Source organism: Oncorhynchus tshawytscha, linkage group LG20, assembly GCF_018296145.1.
Source record: "Oncorhynchus tshawytscha isolate Ot180627B linkage group LG20, Otsh_v2.0, whole genome shotgun sequence".
In the NCBI taxonomy this organism is placed as follows: domain Eukaryota; kingdom Metazoa; phylum Chordata; class Actinopteri; order Salmoniformes; family Salmonidae; genus Oncorhynchus; species Oncorhynchus tshawytscha.
Genome location: NC_056448.1, coordinates 39,833,102 through 39,853,215, shown reverse-complemented (window position 1 = coordinate 39,853,215; position 20,114 = coordinate 39,833,102). Strand labels below are relative to the sequence as shown.

The following is a 20,114-nucleotide window of genomic DNA, read 5'->3' as shown; positions in this document are numbered from 1 at the left end:
TACCCCCAACAGTACACCAACCCTGGTCCTCCAGTACCCCCAACAGTACCCCAACCCTGGTCCTCCAGTACCCCAACAGTACACCAATCCTGATCCTCCAGTACCCCCAACAGTACACCAACCCTGATCCTCCAGTACCCCCAACAGTACACCAACCCTGGTCCTCCAGTACCCCCAACAGTACCCCCAACAGTACACCAACCCTGATCCTCCAGTACCCCCAACAGTACACCAACCCTGGTCCTCCAGTACCCCCAACAGTACACCAACCCTGGTCCTCCAGTACCCCCAACAGTACACTAACCCTGGTCCTCCAGTACCCCAACAGTACACCAATCCTGATCCTCCAGTACTCCCAACAGTACACCAACCCTGGTCCTCCAGTACCCCCAACAGTACACCAAACCTGGTCCTCCAGTACCCCCATCAGTACACCAACCCTGGTCCTCCAGTACCCCCATCAGTACACCAACCCTGGTCCTCCAGTACCCCCATCAGTACACCAACCCTGGTCCTCCAGTACCCCCATCAGTACACCAACCCTGGTCCTCCAGTACCCCCATCAGTACACCAACCCTGATCCTCCAGTACCCCCAACAGTACACCAACCCTGGTCCTCCAGTACCCCCAACAGTACCCCCAACAGTACACCAACCCTGATCCTCCAGTACCCCCAACAGTACACCAACCCTGGTCCTCCAGTACCCCCAACAGTACACCAACCCTGGTCCTCCAGTACCCCCAACAGTACCCCAACCCTGGTCCTCCAGTACCCCAACAGTACACCAATCCTGATCCTCCAGTACCCCCAACAGTACACCAACCCTGATCCTCCAGTACCCCAACAGTACACCAATCCTGATCCTCCAGTACCCCCAACAGTACACCAACCCTGGTCCTCCAGTACCCCCAGTACCCCCAACAGTACACCAACCCTGATCCTCCAGTACCCCCAACAGTACACCAACCCTGGTCCTCCAGTACCCCCAACAGTACACCAACCCTGGTCCTCCAGTACCCCCAACAGTACACTAACCCTGGTCCTCCAGTACCCCAACAGTACACCAATCCTGATCCTCCAGTACTCCCAACAGTACACCAACCCTGGTCCTCCAGTACCCCCAACAGTACACCAAACCTGGTCCTCCAGTACCCCCATCAGTACACCAACCCTGGTCCTCCAGTACCCCCATCAGTACACCAACCCTGGTCCTCCAGTACCCCCATCAGTACACCAACCCTGGTCCTCCAGTACCCCCATCAGTACACCAACCCTGGTCCTCCAGTACTCCCAACAGTACACCAACCCTGGTCCTCCAGTACCCCCATCAGTACACCAACCCTGGTCCTCCAGGGTGAAATACCCGGGAAAGACGTGACTCCGATGCATATGGCGATATCATTGATTTGTTTCTTCGACATTAAGAGGCTGAGCTACAACCTTCTATAGCCGAGGAGATAAAAATTACTTTGCTTGGGAAGTCATACAATTCTGTCACTATCAATTGATTAAGCTATTCACTTTCTGTACAACAGTAGATGTGAAAACCCAGACAGCTTTTAGGGAAACACTTGTGACCTTCTCTCGTTGGGTTAAGAAGAAGAGTAGCCAGCAGTTAAAGTTGACATTTTCTGCCTACTCTGTCTGGGGTGGAAAGGTAGGCCTACTCTGTCTAGGGTGGAAAGGTAGGCCTACTCTGTCTGGGGTGGAAAGGTAGGCCTACTTTGTCTGGGGTGGAAAGGTAGGCCTTCTCTGTCTGGGGTGGAAAGGTAGGCCTACTCTGTCTGGGGTGGAAAGGTAGGCCTACTCGGTCTGGGGTGGAAAAGTAGGCCTACTCTGTCTGGGGTGGAAAGGTAGGCCTACTCTGTCTGGGGTGGAAAGGTAGGCCTACTCTGTCTGGGGTGGAAAGGTCTCTGTCTGGGGTGGAAAGGTAGGCCTACTCTGTCTGGGGTGGAAAGGTAGGCCTACTCTGTCTGGGGTGGAAAGGTAGGCCTACTCTGTCTGGGGTGGAAAGGTAGGCCTACTCTGTCTAGGGTGGAAAGGTAGGCCTACTCTGTCTAGGGTGGAAAGGTGACCTACTCTGTCTGGGTTGGAAAGGTTGACCTACTCTGTCTGGGGTGGAAAGGTAGACCTACTCTGTCTGGGGTGGAAAGGTAGGCCTACTCTGTCTAGGGTGGAAAGGTTGACCTACTCTGTCTGGGGTGGAAAGGTAGGCCTACTCTGTCTGGGGTGGAAAGGTAGGCCTACTCTGTCTTGGGTGGAAAGGTAGGCCTACTCTGTCTAGGGTGGAAAGGTAGGCCTACTCTGTCTAGGGTGGAAAGGTTGACCTACTCTGTCTGGGTTGGAAAGGTTGACCTACTCTGTCTGGGGTGGAAAGGTAGACCTACTCTGTCTGGGGTGGAAAGGTTGACCTACTCTGTCTGGGGTGGAAAAGTAGGCCCAACTTTTTAAAGTACCATGGTCAGATTCCTAATGATGTCTCAGATGTAATTATTTGCAAACAGGGACAATTTCATTGCAAACAAGACACTCTGATTTGCATTGGAGAAATATGATAAGATGAACACACAGGCCTATCTTTCTATCCATTCTCAGCCTGTCATTTCATTTGTGTGGTATTAAAAAAGATTCAGCTAATATGTAAAATGAGGTATAATTGCATGAAATGTTTATAAAAGTACATTTTTTCTCAGACTTCCAATGCTTTTACTTTGAAAAGGTCTTACTCTTGTCCACAGTGGTCTGCAAAGCCACAACCTTCTGGCAATCAGCCCAATTCTTGTGTTGCCATGTAATTCTTATAGGACGAATTAGATGACTCTTGATTTTTTAAGCATTTAGGGAGGGTTTAGGTCAAATATATTTTGCTGAAGGGAGGGCCATCCACGTTCACTTCAGAGAGGTCAAATTTCCTCCATGTAACCCTTATTATAAATAACGTTCACTCCCTTAGTGTGAGCTTTCTCTCCCTCCCCCTATAATGTAAATGTCTACCGCTTACTCATCAGTGGTCGCTCTCCCTCTCTTTATCTCTCTCTCTCCTCTCCTGTGGAAGCGAAAGCTGTCAGGCAAGCTGCCTTTGATGGTTCCTTTAGTCCCATGCTGTGAAATGCAATTTTTTTTCCTGAGTAATGAGTAGACTTGGCTGCATGCCAAACTTTCTGTTGACGAAAATAATTACTGTCTGTTGGTGGCTGAATGGAAGATGAGAGATGGGGGAGGGGGTGATAGGGGATAAGACTGCAGTGAGATGGGGTGATAGGGGGATAAGACTGCAGTGAGATGGGGTGATAGGGGATAAGACTGCAGTGAGATGGGGGGTGATAGGGGGTGATAGGGGGATAAGACTACAGTGAGATGGGGGTGATAGGGGGGGGGTGATAAGACTGCAGTGAGATGGGGGTGATAGGGGATAAGACTGCAGTGAGATGGGGGTGATAGGGGGATAAGACTGCAGTGAGATGGGGGGTGATAGGGGATAAGACTGCAGTGAGATGGGAGGGTGATAGGGGATAAGACTGCAGTGAGATGGGGGGTGATAGGGGGATAAGACTGCAGCGAGATGGGGGGTGATAGGGGGATAAGACTGCAGCGAGATGGGGGGGTGATAGGGGGATAAGACTGCAGTGAGATGGGGGTGATAGGGGGATAAGACTGCAGTGAGATGGGGGTGATAGGGGGATAAGACTGCAGTGAGACAGGGGGTGATAGGGGATAAGACTGCAGTGAGATGGGGGTGATAGGGGGATAAGACTGCAGTGAGATAAGACTGCAACCTTGTTATATCCCCTGATTATGCAATACGGGGGAGCTTATCTCAGTGCATTGTCAGTAATTGGCGGTGGTTGCATAGGGAATTGTCCCGTACCGAACCGTTATGAGTTATTATTGTGTTTGTACCATGACCAGGTAGTGACAGGACCATCTGTTGCCATGCTGTTGAAGAGTCTTCATAGAACACGTCTTAATAGGGATGTGAATGGACCGGACCCACTCACACACGTGTGGATATTAGCATATGTATGACGTAAGCTAAGAAACACACAGAAGTCACCTACAGTACACTCCTGATTACATAGCAGCATTCACAAATAGGCCTACACATGCGCAGATATACACTATCCCAGGAAACATCTGCGGGGAAAACTAAGTAGAGCAATTGAGGAGCTAATATTTCCTCCTCAGTAGAGACTTTATCATTCAACGCCTCTCCACCACCACCAACAGAGAGAAAACACCAAAACACGTCTTTTACATCAGACGGTTCATGAGTAACACCCTACGTCACATTTCAGACCTTCCCTGACTATTTCACCGTAACTTTTGTTGAGTCTTTAATTGGTGCAGAACTTTACATCCTGGTTTGTGTGGGTTAACCTTGGCATTCTGTCGAAGTAGAAATCTATGTCCAGAAAGGACAACTGTCAATTAGAATAGGATATAGGTAGAAAGTCAAGCCTATGGAGACCATTGACAGTAGGACCAACACAGCACTATATTATACATGTACATTCATTCACAGCACCCTCTTTAAACCTTGTTGGACAGGGGAGGGTTGTGATGTGGAGATCACGTGTGTCAAACAGCCTCTGGAGATCATAATGGTGATAATGTCATTGGAAAAGTGATCTAATAGCAACATCCATTTCCACATAGGAAAAAAAGAAAGCCTGCTTCTAGGTCAGAAACTTTGGTTCAATACTAATATCTGTTGATACAATAGGTCAATTAGTCTCAGTTGATCATTTACTAGATTCCATTATGTCAAGGATGCACATGTACAGTAACATCCTGTGTCTGAGAGTTGTCCATTTGTCAGGATGGTGCTTTCCAATACCCTTTATACACCATTGCACTGACCCGAACCAAACTGTGCTGGTTTGGATATGAGCTTTTCACACTCATTAACGGCTCTGTTAAACCACAAGTAAGTGATATTTTCATGCTCTCATATAAATCTGTTCAATTTATTCGGCCTGTCTGTTGATCCAAAAGCACAGAACAGGGTGGGATTAAATTTGGTGCAGTCAAGTGCAGGGTCAAACATCTACGTTTATTTTATGAATTTGCATGGTCAAATGTCTCAGTTGAGCTAATGCTGTACCACATTAGTGTATGGTTCATAACAGGCCATTCATAAGAGCTACACAGCTCTATACATTTAGAACAACAACCACAACATAAAATATGCTGTGACCTCCTAACTGTAGTTATTGGAAGAAGAATATAAGAGTGTTTAGCACTTCTGAAAATAATTATAAGTTGTACTTCTGAAGGGTGTATACTTGGTATACTAAGTAATACTGATCAAATTAATTCCCAAAGATGCTTTAATTAGAAATTAAAGAGTGATCCAATCAAATACATAATCCATTCTAGCATTTCCACATAGGCTATGCAGGGAATTTCAACAACATTGAATTGATCAACTGTGGGGAACATTGCCAGCATTTTCCTGGATGTGAAAAGGAATTAACCAAGAGAGAACATCACTCACATTCAGACAGCGCTGGCTCTCTCAACTGCCTATCAGGACATTGTCTGTCTCCTGGGCAACCAACCTCAACAGCCAATAGGATGGAGTCAGGATGCAATTTCAGAATATGGGACCATAGCAGTGTCATAAATTAATGCTGCTGTGAGGCGTATGCACCATCACACTGCAAGTTGTTTATTTATTTTTGGAGTGTATGTATGTATTCGTCCTCCTGGGAGTGCAGCGGGGAACTCAGAATAAGGTATTCACTTCCTCTGGAAAAGCCTTAAAGAAGAGTACCCAGGTCTGTGTGGACGGTTCCTTCGTTTAATTAAACAAAAGCCCTGAAGTCCACATTATGATAGAAGCTTATTTAAATAACAGTTTTCAAAGATGTGTTGTAAACAAAAGTCCTAAAGTCCACATTATGATAGAAGCCTATTTAAATAACAGTTTTCAAAGATGTGGTGTAAACAAAAGTGACCACTCCACTGGATCGCTTTTGAAACCTGTTTTCTCTGCGTTGAATGAAAAACAATGTCAAGTATCCAGTGTCATTCCAATAATTGGTTCCAAAAAATGAATTGTGCTAAAAATAAAACTCAGGCCAACGAAAGGGCAATACGAGAGAGAGAGAGCAAGAGAGAGAGAGAGAGAGAGAGAGAGAGAGAGAGAGAGAGAGCAAGAGAGAGCAAGAGAGAGAGAGAGCAAGAGAGAGAGAGGAGTGAGGGAAAGAGCGAGAGAGAGAGAGGGAAAGAGCGAGAGAGAGAGAGAGGGAGGGAGAGAGAGGAGAGGGAGGGAGGGAGAGAGAGAGAGAGGGAGGGAGGGAGGAGGGAGGGAGGGAGAGAGAGAGCGAGAGAGAGGGGGAGGGAGGGAGAGAGAGAGAGCGAGAGCGAGTGTGAAAGACAGACAAAGCTTTGCAGAGAGTTCTCAGAGAAGTACATCATGAGCTGACAGGTTCTTAATTGCTGCAGGTGTGGCTTTGTCAGGTCTGACCATGTATAACCATCTCACTGTGAAAACGGCATACACTTCATGACAATGATGATAAAAACCATGAAATCTCCACATGTACTATTATGAGATTAACCTGGGAGTCATGTGTTTCAAAACATCTTGAGCCAGGTCTTGCACTTGACATATAGAAAACAATTTCCATTACCGTAAGAAAATCGACTTCATAATTCTCAATTACATTTGATATTGTATGGCTTTATGCACCATATATTTTTCGCAGCATATCGCCTGGGACAAGCATACCGTTCATCTAGTTCACTTCACTGCAGATTATATCAACAAATCATCAAAGAATAACAGAGAATGAATTTCAGAGGTTTGCATGAAAGCCATACAATTATAAGAATGAATTGCAATGCAATGTTAGTCCCATGTGATTGACCATACTGGCTGGAGATAATATTGCAACAATATGTTGACAGAAAATAACAGAGTTTTGCTGTGAAGTGGTGCAAAGCAGGGTTGAGGTCAATTCCAGTCAATTCAGGAAGTACATGGAAATTCCAATTCTTTTCAATGCATTTCAATAAGGAAAGTTTGGATTTGGAATTTGGCTTACTTTCTGAATTGACTGGAATTGAAATGGAATTGACCCCAACCCTGTTGCTAAGTAACACGTCCTATAAGCTTCACAGAAAAACAACTGAAAACCTTCATAGGCAAAGCAATTCCTCAATGAGCAATGCATGGACACACAGTCCATGTATAGATATCAGAACTACCAATTATCAAACCAACTAGTCTCTTCACTTGACCTGCAAAAAAGTTGGAAAGTTACATTGTCTTTAATGAGAGTAATTTGTCATTGAGAGTTAGTATATTCATCTCACTGCACTTAGGCGCTTATGAAATCCAGTGCTCTATAGAACCTAATGCAGCCCTGCAATCGTGTATTTCACACACTGGGCCTTGAGGTGAACGACCTGTTGAAACATTCATCTATTTTATCACACTGCCCCCCAGTGGCTGCAGAGAAAACATACCTTTTGGGAGCAATGGATACAATAAAAAGGGCCAGTTTAGAAACATTCTGCTGAACTGTCCCTTCAACAGTATGACAAGGTGTGTAATTCCAAGAACACAGGATGAGATGTTACTATCCTTTGTGCAAGCACTTCCAAGAGTTAATGAACAGTGAGCGTGGTGAAATTTGGGGAGCGCATCGTCAGTAGTGTAAGTGTAATGTTTTGGTCATCTGAATGAATGTAGATATTTTAGACCTGAAACCAGAAGTACGGCTTCTGGAGAGCAGAAAAAAATAAACAATTATCGTTCTATTTGAAAAGATATCCCACTTTACATTTAGGTGTCACAAAAATAATGGACTGTATTTACAACTGTTGTTACATAGGTCTTACATCTGCTATATCTGTTTCTGTATTTCAGCTGATTGTTTTATCACCAGACTATAATGGAACAGACTACATACTGTAAAATAAAGGTTTAGACAATAACTCTGGTCATTACAAACATGCCAATTCATGAAATTTTGTGGCAAAAAATGAAAGTATTTTTGCATTTATTAGACAATTTTATCACTTACAGTGTGTAGATGCATAAGAGGAATGTCAAAATAATCTCCCCCCCAGTTGCCCACCATCTCTCAATATATTCAGATGCATACACATAAACAGACCAAATTCAACCAACAGTTCAATCAACTATACACACTATTACCTCAACAAAGACAATATGCAGGGAGCAAGATGAAGACAATGCACAACGGATATTACATTTACAATCAAGGTGGAATTTTTTGGAAGATGTAACCAAGAGGTAACAGCAATCTCAAGTTCGCTTGTTGCCACATTTCACTGGCAGTTTGCATGATTTGGATGATTCCTGTTTGAACTTTACCCAGAAGACATCATACCACAGAAAAAGCAGTAAACAAAAAGTTGCATTGGTTTGATCTACATGAATCAAAACAAATTCCTTCACACATCATTGAACAAAAAGCAGAATAATTCAATGAAACAAAATCAACCACCAAAAAACAAAACAGGTCTGGGTAGGACTGGGTTATATTACATAAACACAGAATTAGAATGCCTAGAAAAGACACTATTCCTCCATAATGTATGCACTAACAATGTCTGTTCTACAAATTCTAATTCTACAGTGGTACAGCCAGGTGTGTTGTTGTTTCTCACAGTGACGCTCATGCAGAGGAGTTGACATGGCTCGCCTGGGATTTTACTTTCATAGGGGTGACTCCTAACTTCCACTTAAGCAAAATGTTCACTTAGTCATGCGTTAATGTCAACAGGACACCAACTGACATTATTCGACTGGAGAGGAAGTTAGGATTTGCTCCATAGTGAGCGGTAGGGGTGGGTGCCCTGGCCTAGCAGCTAGCCTGACAGGCAGACAGCTGCATGAGGGGGAAACACTGAGGATGACCCCATGGTCAGCCTGGGAGTCCACCTCGCCACATTGGGTTCCCTCCCGTCAAGCCAGCTGGGAGGGTTAGGCTACAGCAAAAAATGGCATCATTCCCTAGGGTGAGAAAGAGGACTAAGCCAGAGTATACCGCCTTCAACCAGAGAGAACCAAGGATATACGAGCGGTCAGGGAAAGACAGAGCTAGAGGTCTACCTGATTCAACAAACGCTCGCAGAGCCGTCTGGTAAGGATACCTATAGCAGTAAACTGCAGTCACGGCCCCTAGATGGCTGGGTGGAATTGGATATGTAGTGTCTCTTTTAAAGACAGTCCAAAATACCTATTTTAGAGACAACAGAGAGGAGCAAGGTAAAAACACAGAGAAATATGCAGTACAAATGCATGAATAAATATTTGTGCATATACTTTTCTATAATGGATATATTAACATGGGATTTGTTTAATGTCCAAAAATATTTTCTTAATATTTCAAAATAAATATGGAATGGTAACAATGCATACTTGTATGATATCTAAATACATTCCTGATATTTTGTCAATTCTTTCTAAGGGGACTTAAGGTGGAATGAATAGCTTTAGGCCATTTACTTGTAAACATCCCCTGGATCGGAGTGTAGATAGACAGTAGTGTGTAGTTATGACTGACTAGCAGACTTCCACACTCCCCTACAGTAAAGTGAACAAGTTCAGAAAGGGCTATGAGATATCACTCTACACAGCAAAACCATCCCACATGGTGCTCAGCAACATCAAGAAATAGGATCCAAGCAAACTAGTGTAAAAGTTACAGGTAACCACGGAAATATTAAAACATGTCTCAAGAAACACATCATTTGGTTAACGGAAGAAATGAGAAAAAACGTCAAATGACATTGTACAACTGCCCCATAGTAAAAACAACAACATGACTTAACAGAACAGCAAGTTGGGAAAAAAAAACATTGTATCTTGGCTTTCCTTGCATTGAGTTTTGCCAGAATGACGGCATCATTGAACAATCAGATCTCTACTACTAAAAGGCATTCATATCGCCACTTTCCAGTGTTAAAGTAACCCTTTCCAGTGTTAAAGTAACCCTTTCCAGTGTTAAAGTAACCCTTTCCAGTGTTAAAGTAACCCTTTCCAGTGTTAAAGTAACCCTTTCCAGTGTTAAAGTAACCCTTTCCAGTGTTAAAGTAACCCTTTCCAGTGTTAAAGTAACCCTTTCCAGTGTTAAAGTAACCCTTTCCAGTGTTAAAGTAACCCTTTCCAGTGTTAAAGTAACCCTTTCCAGTGTTAAAGTAAAGCTTTCCTTAAGGCATTGACATCAAACCAAACCAAATCATCATGCACAGTGAAATTTGCAGAATTAGTTCAGAGAAACTCCCAAAATGTCTTGTTTAGTAAACACTCACAAACTCCTACTGTACCTAGACATAGTCGTAGTTCGAAAAGCCAACACCAGATAAACATAAATAACATTTATATCGCTGCTGAAGCAATGTTCAACATAATTCATAATGAATGCACACACGTCCCCCGACTCCTGAACACTGGTCAGTGTAAAGGAGAGCGCTCCCATATAGAAAGTCACAACTCCGTACTAGGGTCAGTTCTAAAGCCTTTCCCAGAAAGCAGGCCCAATGGAAAAAGACAAATGGAATAGCAAAGACATTGCAGTGAGTGTACCCAAGTGTATTCGACCGTGGAAACATCAAAGTAATGGTGGTTTTGTCCTCTTGAGCGTAAACTCAAAACCTGGATATACCAGCTACAGTTTTGCAGTAGTGTTGTTGTATGACGGTACTGTTGCATGTACAGTAAAAGGGTAAGCAAAACAAACAACGTCAATGTCAATCACAAATGATCAAAATCTAACCACTGTAGAGGCACCACAACGTCAGGAAGTGGGAAATAACTATCACCCAATGAGAATTGCAGTCTTCGATCACTCAGCCAGTCAGTCGACGCATTCTCTCGTCTTCATGGCTACATCCTGACCCTAGAATGCTGAAGTAGAACGTAGTCCTGATTGGATGCTGGGGGGATATTCTACATCTCCTCGTAGTCTACGTCTCCGGCGAGGAAAGACTCCAGGTCGTCAACCACGCCTCCGGCTTTCTTGGTCGACTTTGACTTCTTCTTTTTCTTCTCTTTCTCGTCCCCGCTCCCTGACTCCTCCTTTTTCTTCTGTTTGTGTCGTTTCTTGCTGCTTTTGTCGTCCTCCTGCAAGGAGCAGACGTGTCCCATAGTTACTATTGGCTGAGGATGACAAACAGGGTGTAAAGATGACTCATCTCCTTTCACCTTACCTCTTTGCTTTTCTTCTTCTTCTTCTTCTTGTCCTTTGTTGAGGATCTACTTTCTCGGTCTGCAAGACAAGTTAGCAAAATTAAGACAACTCTGAATTGTTTTACCAATACATATACCCAAACTGTAAAAGTATAAAACACACAGACACACTAGTCCAGAATAGTGATCATGACTCCAATGATTTCCAATGACTTTGCTTCGGAACCTTGCTCACCATCTTGGTCCTCACTGCTTTCCTTGCTCTTGGGCGCCACATCCTGGAATCCCAGTCCAAACAGGTCCAGGTCGTCGCTCTTGATGGGGAGGACAGAGGGCTGGACCAGCTTCAGGTCCTCCAGTACAGCCCAAGGCTCCTTGGTAAAGGGGAGACAGGAAGGGGCGGAGCGGGATAGAGAATGAGTAGGGGATAAAGACAGATGGAAAGACAGGAAGGGAGGGGAGCGCGATAGAGAATGAGTAGGGGACAAAGACAGATGGAAAGACAGGAAGGGAGGGGAGCAGGAAATGAGTAGGGGACAAAGACAGGAAGAAGGGGAGCGCGATAGAGAATGAGTAGGGGACAAAGACAGGAGGAAGGGGAGCGCGAAGAATGATGGGGATAAAGACAGGAAGAAGGGGAGCACGATAGAGAATGAGTAGGGGATAAAGACAGGAGGAAGGGGAGCACGATAGAGAATGAGTAGGGGACAAAGACAGGAGGAAGGGGAGCACGATAGAGAATGAGTAGGGGACAAAGACAGATGGAAAGACAGGAAGGGAGGGAGCGCAATAGAGAATGAGTAGGGGACAAAGACAGGAAGAAGGGGAGAGAGAGAGTAGGAGAAAGAGGTTGTTACAATAGATGGACCTTTTCTATTTCACATTCAGTCTAAATCAGCATTTCTAAACCCAGCCAAATATATGGGCCCTGAGGACTAGGTTGAGAAAGGCTGCCACCCATAGGTCTAACTACTGTAAAATAAAATCCAAGTTCTCATTCTGTCAATCACTGAGTATGGTTACATGCACACAATCATGTGATTATTGTGGATAATCAGATTAATATAATAGTTTGATTAAAACGTTTACATGCTTTGCAAGAAGAATGATTTTCCTAATAATCCTGTTTACATGGACACATCTGAAATCAGGTTAGTTGAGGGCACGCTGATAAATGCAGGAAATCACCAATGGAAATAAAGGTTCTACCACAGTGACTGTGTTATTGTTGGGAAACATATTTGATTCTGAGTTCAGACATATAGTTTGCATGTGAAAACCACTTCTAAGACACATACACTTGCGCTAAAGAGGAAGGCTCGCTCCTCAATGAGGAGATGAAAGCACAGATCAAACACACAGTTGAGACGCCTATTAGGTGTTTACATATCCTAATACCTCCAAAAAGATTGCTTGGAAAACTAGGTGTTTAAATCGATCTTACGCCCATTAAAATAACGAGAGTAAGGTGTTTACTGACTATTGCATAATCTGCCTACTATAATCAGTTTAATATCCAATTACTGTGCATGTAAACATGACCACTATAGAAAAACCACATCTCTACCTACCACTATCACATATATGAGAAAACAGTCAACGAGAACAGAAGGCCCTGTGTCTGGAAAGTAATGGACACCTTCTTCTACATTTCAAATTGACCCAATAGAAGGGGATGAGAGGATTGGGCAGTCTACTGTAACAGAGCACAGAGCAGTCGACTGTAACAGAGCAGTCTACTGTAACAGAGCAGTCTACTGTAACAGAGCACAGAGCAGTCTACTGTAACAGAGCACAGAGCAGTCTACTGTAACAGAGCAGTCAGAGCAGTCTACTGTAACAGAGCAGTCAGAGCAGTCTACTGTAACAGAGCAGTCTACTGTAACAGAGCACAGAGCAGTCTACTGTAACAGAGCAGTCTACTGTAACAGAGCAGTCTACTGTAACAGAGCACAGAGCAGTCTACTGTAACAGAGCAGTCTACTGTAACAGAGCACAGAGCAGTCTACTGTAACAGAGCAGTCTACTGTAACAGAGCAGTCTACTGTAACAGAGCAGTCAGAGCAGTCTACAGAACAGAGCAGTCTACTGTAACAGAGCACAGAGCAGTCTACTGTAACAGAGCAGTCTACTGTAACAGAGCAGTCAGTCTAACAGAACAGAGCAGTCGACTGTAACAGAGCAGTCGACTGTAACAGAGCAGAGCAGTCGACTGTAACAGAGCACAGAGCAGTCGACTGTAACAGAGCACAGAGCAGTCGACTGTAACAGAGCACAGACAGTCACAGAGCAGTCGACTGTAACAGAGCAGTCTACTGTAACAGAGCAGTCGACTGTACAGAGCACAGAGCAGTCTACTGTAACAGAGCACAGAGCAGTCTACTGTAACAGAGCACAGAGCAGTCGACTGTAACAGAGCACAGAGCAGTCGACTGTAACAGAGCACAGAGCAGTCTACTGTAACAGAGCAGTCAGAGCAGTCTACTGTAACAGAGCACAGAGCAGTCGACTGTAACAGAGCAGTCTACTGTAACAGAGCAGTCTACTGTAACAGAGCACAGAGCAGTCTACTGTAACAGAGCACAGAGCAGTCTACTGTAACAGAGCAGTCTACTGTAACAGAGCACAGAGCAGTCTACTGTAACAGAGCACAGAGCAGTCGACTGTAACAGAGCACTGTAACGAGCAGTCTACTGTAACAGAGCAGTCTACTGTAACAGAGCAGTCAGAGCAGTCGACTGTAACAGAGCAGTCGACTGTAACAGAGCACAGAGCAGTCGACTGTAACAGAGCACAGAGCAGTCGACTGTAACAGAGCAGTCTACTGTAACAGAGCAGTCGTACTGTAACAGAGCAGTCTACTGTAACAGAGCACAGAGCAGTCTACTGTAACAGAGCAGTCAGAACAGAGCAGTCTACTGTAACAGAGCACAGAGCAGTCGACTGTAACAGAGCACAGAGCAGTCTACTGTAAGAGCACAGAGCAGTCTACTGTAACAGAGCACAGAGCAGTCTACTGTAACAGAGCAGCCTAGAGCAGTCGACTGTAACAGAGCAGTCTACTGTAACAGAGCAGTCTACTGTAACAGAGCAGTCTACTGTAACAGAGCACAGAGCAGTCTACTGTACTGTAACAGAGCACAGAGCAGTCTACTGTAACAGAGCACAGAGCAGTCGACTGTAACAGAGCAGTCTACTGTAACAGAGCACAGAGCAGTCTGTAACAGAGCAGTCTACTGTAACAGAGCACAGAGCAGTCGACTGTAACAGAGCAGTCTACTGTAACAGAGCACAGAGCAGTCGACTGTAACAGAGCAGTCTACTGTAACAGAGCAGTCTACTGTAACAGAGCACAGAGCAGTCTACTGTAACAGAGCAGTCTACTGTAACAGAGCACAGAGCAGCCTACTGTAACAGAGCAGCCTACTGTAACGGAGCAGCCTACTGTAACGGAGCAGCCTACTGTAACGGAGCAGTCTACTGTAACGGAGCAGTCTACTGTAACGGAGCAGTCTACTGTAACGGCACAGAGCAGTCTACTGTAACAGAGCAGTCTACTGTAACGGAGCAGTCTACTGTAACAGAGCACAGAGCAGTCTACTGTAACAGAGCAGTCTACTGTAACAGAGCACAGAGCAGTCGACTGTAACAGAGCAGTCTACTGTAACAGAGCACAGAGCAGTCTACTGTAACAGAGCAGTCTACTGTAACAGAGCACAGAGCAGTCGACTGTAACAGAGCAGTCTACTGTAACAGAGCACAGAGCAGTCTACTGTAACAGAGCAGTCTACTGTAACAGAGCACAGAGCAGTCTACTGTAACAGAGCAGTCTACTGTAACAGAGCACAGAGCAGTCTACTGTAACAGAGCAGTCTACTGTAACAGAGCACAGAGCAGTCTACTGTAACAGAGCAGTCTACTGTAACAGAGCAGCCTACTGTAACAGAGCAGCCTACTGTAACGGAGCAGCCTACTGTAACAGAGCACAGAGCAGTCTACTGTAACAGAGCAGTCGACTAACAGAGCACAGAGCAGTCGACTGTAACAGAGCAGTCTACTGTAACAGAGCACAGAGCAGTCGACTGTAACAGAGCACAGAGCAGTCGACTGTAACAGAGCAGTCTACTGTAACAGAGCAGTCTACTGTAACAGAGCAGTCTACTGTAACAGAGCAGTCTACTGTAACAGAGCAGTCTACTGTAACAGAGCACAGAGCAGTCTACTAACAGAGCAGTCTACTGTAACAGAGCACAGAGCAGCCTACTGTAACAGAGCAGCCTAGAGCAGCCTACTGTAACAGAGCAGCCTACTGTAACGGAGCAGCCTACTGTAACGGAGCAGCCTACTGTAACGGAGCAGCCTACTGTAACGGAGCAGCCTACTGTAACAGAGCAGTCTACTGTAACAGAGCACAGAGCAGTCTACTGTAACAGAGCAGTCTACTGTAACGGAGCAGTCTACTGTAACAGAGCAGTCTACTGTAACAGAGCACAGAGCAGTCTACTGTAACAGAGCAGTCTACTGTAACAGAGCACAGAGCAGTCGACTGTAACAGAGCAGTCTACTGTAACAGAGCACAGAGCAGTCTACTGTAACAGAGCAGTCTACTGTAACAGAGCACAGAGCAGTCGACTGTAACAGAGCAGTCTACTGTAACAGAGCACAGAGCAGTCTACTGTAACGGAGCAGTCTACTGTAACAGAGCACAGAGCAGTCTACTGTAACAGAGCAGTCTACTGTAACAGAGCACAGAGCAGTCTACTGTAACAGAGCAGTCTACTGTAACAGAGCAGCCTACTGTAACGGAGCAGCCTACTGTAACGGAGCAGTCTACTGTAACAGAGCAGCCTACTGTAACAGAGCAGCCTACTGTAACAGAGAGCAGCCTATTGTAACAGAGCAGTCTACTGTAACAGAGCAGTCTACTGTAACAGAGCAGTCTACTGTAACAGAGCACAGAGCAGTCTACTGTAACAGAGCAGTCTACTGTAACAGAGCACACAGCAGTCTACTGTAACGGAGCACAGAGCAGTCTACTGTAACAGAGCAGCCTACTGTAATGGAGCAGAGCCTACTGTAATGGAGCAGTCTAGAACAGAGCACAGAGCAGTCTACTGTAACAGAGCAGAGCAGTCTACTGTAACAGAGCAGAGCAGTCTACTGTAACAGAGCAGTCGACTGTAACAGAGCACAGAGCAGTCGACTGTAACAGAGCACAGAGCAGTCGACTGTAACAGAGCAGTCTACTGTAACAGAGCACAGCTACAGAGCAGTCTACTGTAACAGAGCAGTCTACTGTAACAGAGCACAGAGCAGTCTACTGTAACAGAGCAGTCTACTGTAACAGAGCACAGAGCAGTCGACTGTAACAGAGCAGTCTACTGTAACAGAGCACAGAGAGTCTACTGTAACAGAGCAGTCTACTGTAACAGAGCACAGAGCAGTCTACTGTAACAGAGCACAGAGCAGTCTACTGTAACAGAGCAGTCTACTGTAACAGAGCACAGAGCAGTCTACTGTAACAGAGCAGTCTACTGTAACAGAGCACAGAGCAGCCTACTGTAACAGAGCAGCCTACTGTAACAGAGCAGCCTACTGTAACAGAGCAGCCTACTGTAACGGAGCAGTCTACTGTAACGGAGCAGTCTACTGTAACAGAGCACAGAGCAGCCTACTGTAACAGAGCAGCCTGTAACAGAGCAGCCTACTGTAACAGAGCAGTCTACTGTAACAGAGCAGTCTACTGTAACAGAGCACAGAGCAGTCGACTAACAGAGCAGTCTACTGTAACAGAGCACAGAGCAGTCTACTGTAACAGAGCAGTCTACTGTAACAGAGCACAGAGCAGTCTACTGTAACAGAGCAGTCTACTGTAACAGAGCACAGAGCAGCCTACTGTAACGGAGCAGCCTACTGTAACGGAGCAGCCTACTGTAACAGAGCACAGAGCAGTCTACTGTAACGGAGCACAGAGCAGTCTACTGTAACAGAGCAGTCTACTGTAACAGAGCAGTCTACTGTAACAGAGCACAGAGCAGCCTACTGTAACAGAGCAGCCTACTGTAACAGAGCACTACTGTAACAGAGCAGTCTACTGTAACAGAGCACAGAGCAGTCTACTGTAACAGAGCAGTCTACTGTAACAGAGCAGTCTACTGTAACAGAGCAGTCTACTGTAACGGCACCTTCTTTTTCTTGGGCTTCTCAAACTCCTCGTCCTCATAGTCTGGTTCGTCCATGACGAAGGAGAGCATCTGATCGTCCCCTGGAGCTTCTTGGTCTGAGTGGGAGGATTCATCCCCTCCCTTCTTCTTGCCTGCCCGCATGGACTGGAGCGGGGCTAGGGTCGGGTTCAGGAATGAGACGGGCTCGGACGACATCTTTAAGCCCGCTGGTTTCTTGGCTTCTCCGGTCTTGTTTTGAGTCTTCAAAGCGTTGGAGGATCTGATCAGAAAGCACAATACAGATCTAAAAATTAAAAGATGCATGATAACATCAATAAATTAACCCTGACCTGTTCACCAGACATGCTACCTTGTCCCGGACATGTTGTTTCTCTCTCTCTCAATCTCCCCCTCGCTCTACTGTACTTGCTGTCTCAACATCTGAATGCTCGGCTATGAAAAACCAACTGAAATTTACTCCTGAGGTGCTGACCTGTTGCAACCTTTATAACCACTGATTCTTATTTGACTCTGCTGGTCATCTATGAACATTTGAATATCTTGAAGAACAATCTGGCCTTAATGGCCATGTACCTTTATAATCTCCACCCGGCACAGCCAGAAGAGGACTGGCCAACCCTCAGAGCCTAGTTCTAGGATTCTTCATAGGTTCCTGAGTTTTTCCTAGCCACTGTGCTTCTACATCTGCATTGCTTGCTCTTTGGGTTTTTTAGGTGTTTTAGGCTGGGTTTCTGTATAAGCACTTTGTGACAACTGCTGATGTAAAAATGGCCCAATGACTACATCAATCTCTACCGCCCAATGACTACATCAATCTCTACCGCCCAATGACTACGTCAATCTCTACCGCCCAATGACTACGTCAATCTCTACCGCCCAATGACTACGTCAATCTCTACCGCCCAATGACTACGTCAATCTCTACAATGACTACGTCAATCTCTACCTACGTCAATCCTACCGCCCAATGACTACCGCCCAATGACTACATCAATCTCTACCGCCCAATGACTACATCAATCTCTACCGCCCAATGACTACATCAATCTCTACCGCCCAATCTCTATTGACCAATGACTACATCAATCTCTACCGACCAATGACTACATCAATCTCTACCACCCAATGACTACATCAATCTCTACCACCCATTGACTACATCAATCTCTACCGACCAATGACTACATCAATCTCTACCACCCAATCTCTATTGACCAATGACTACATCAATCTCTACCACCCAATCTCTATTGACCAATGACTACATCAATCTCTATTGACCAATGACTACATCAATCTCTATTGACCAATGACTACGTCAATCTCTATCGCCCAATGACTACATCAATCTCTACCGCCCAATGACTACATCAATCTCTATCTACATACTTTATAATACTAGCATCTTAAGAAAAACCTGAGGTTATGCAATTCGAGTTCTCTTCCCACCCATACCTCCTTCTGTCCGATCCACCGTCCTGGACGACGTTAAGTGCCTTCGTCCCCTCATCTTCTTCATCGCTGGTCAGGGTGATCCCCATGCTGGGGACGGTGGCTGCCCTGGGCACAGATTTGGGCACAGACTGGCACAGCTCATCTGGGGCAAAATCGTCCTGGAACCCTGACACCATGGGGTTCCCCCCTCGGCCCTCACCGTCACTGTAAAACATGGACAGAGAGAGACGTGGTAAGTTCTGATGTCCTGATGTAAGAATAACCAACACCTGAGCAATATGATGGGCCAAGCACCACAAAAAATACTTTAAATGATTATAATTTGCGTCTGAGTAATGATACCCCATTAAGCAACACCTGCTGGAAAAGTCACACAGTTTTAAATGTATTTCCAAATGCAGGACTTTGAAGCTACTCTTGTTTAGTCTGATGTTCTAACCATTTATAAATAAATAAATAAATAAAAGTTGTATTAATGTTGTTTGTGACACCTGTAGAATTGTTCTTTAAACCTTCTGTTAGAATTATGTTAAGAAATGTAGCACATGAGCTGGATGACATGTAGGCTTATAACATGGTTAACGTCTGTAACGTTACGGATGTCAGTATTCCAGCTGCGCTTGGACAAAAGGTTCAACTACAGGTTCCCCACTCCTATCGTTTTACTTACAGTTAATGAAATGATCAGTGACTAAATCACAAGCATTTCGCTACACTCGCATTAACATCTGCTAACCATGTGTATGTGACAAATACATTTGATTTGAACATTATTGCATTATCTGTTCATATATTATTACATCATCCAGTTATAGCCTACTGGGATGTTATCGAAAAGTCATTACATTAACAATAACTTATTTTGCCATTATCTACACACTTGCTTGATAATCTGATGCTACGCTCCATTAAAATCTTAACCAGAATGACAGTTCAAAAACTCAGCCCTGAAGACTGATTCAGTGAAAGAGAGTTGTTTATTATTAGCACTAAGCTATCGTGTGTGTGTGTGTGTGTGTGTGTGTGTCTCACATCCACTCTCCACTTCTCCTTTTAACTTCATCATTTTAAGTTAATCTTCTAACATCAAAGCACTTCAAGCCTCATTTCTCATTTTCCAAAATAGCAAACGGCCCCTGTAGGACAATTCTCTCCTTCAATTTCAAGCTCAAGTTGATTCCCTTCATTATACAACGCAGGAATCTGACCGATTTTTAAAAATCATTACTCTCTTCACATTTCTATAACGTAAGACTGTATTAAGGGGAAATCCGCAGTTTAGATGTACATTAACAAAGAACTT

At 44.8% G+C, this 20,114-nt stretch overlaps 1 protein-coding gene across 7 annotated transcripts in view; it reads right to left on the bottom strand.

The window, feature by feature from the left end:
* Positions 1-7,996: 7,996 nt before the first annotated feature.
* The window catches only part of LOC112220005 (rab-like protein 6), a 33,350-nt gene continuing 21,232 nt past the window's right edge, over positions 7,997-20,114 (bottom strand). For 4 of the 7 annotated variants that reach the window (XM_042302642.1, XM_024381541.2, XM_024381538.2 and 1 more), the window contains 5 exons: positions 18,812-19,015; positions 17,357-17,615; positions 11,407-11,545; positions 11,192-11,250; positions 7,997-11,105 (listed from right to left, as the gene is read on the bottom strand). In XM_042302642.1, coding sequence (XP_042158576.1) covers positions 10,932-11,105; positions 11,192-11,250; positions 11,407-11,545; positions 17,357-17,615; positions 18,812-19,015 — 835 coding nt within the window. In that variant the 3' untranslated portion in view covers positions 7,997-10,931. The remainder of the gene's footprint in view (positions 11,106-11,191; positions 11,251-11,406; positions 11,546-17,356; positions 17,616-18,811; positions 19,016-20,114) is intronic. The other 3 variants (XR_006079474.1, XR_002948813.2, XR_002948812.2) reach the window with 3 other exon arrangements.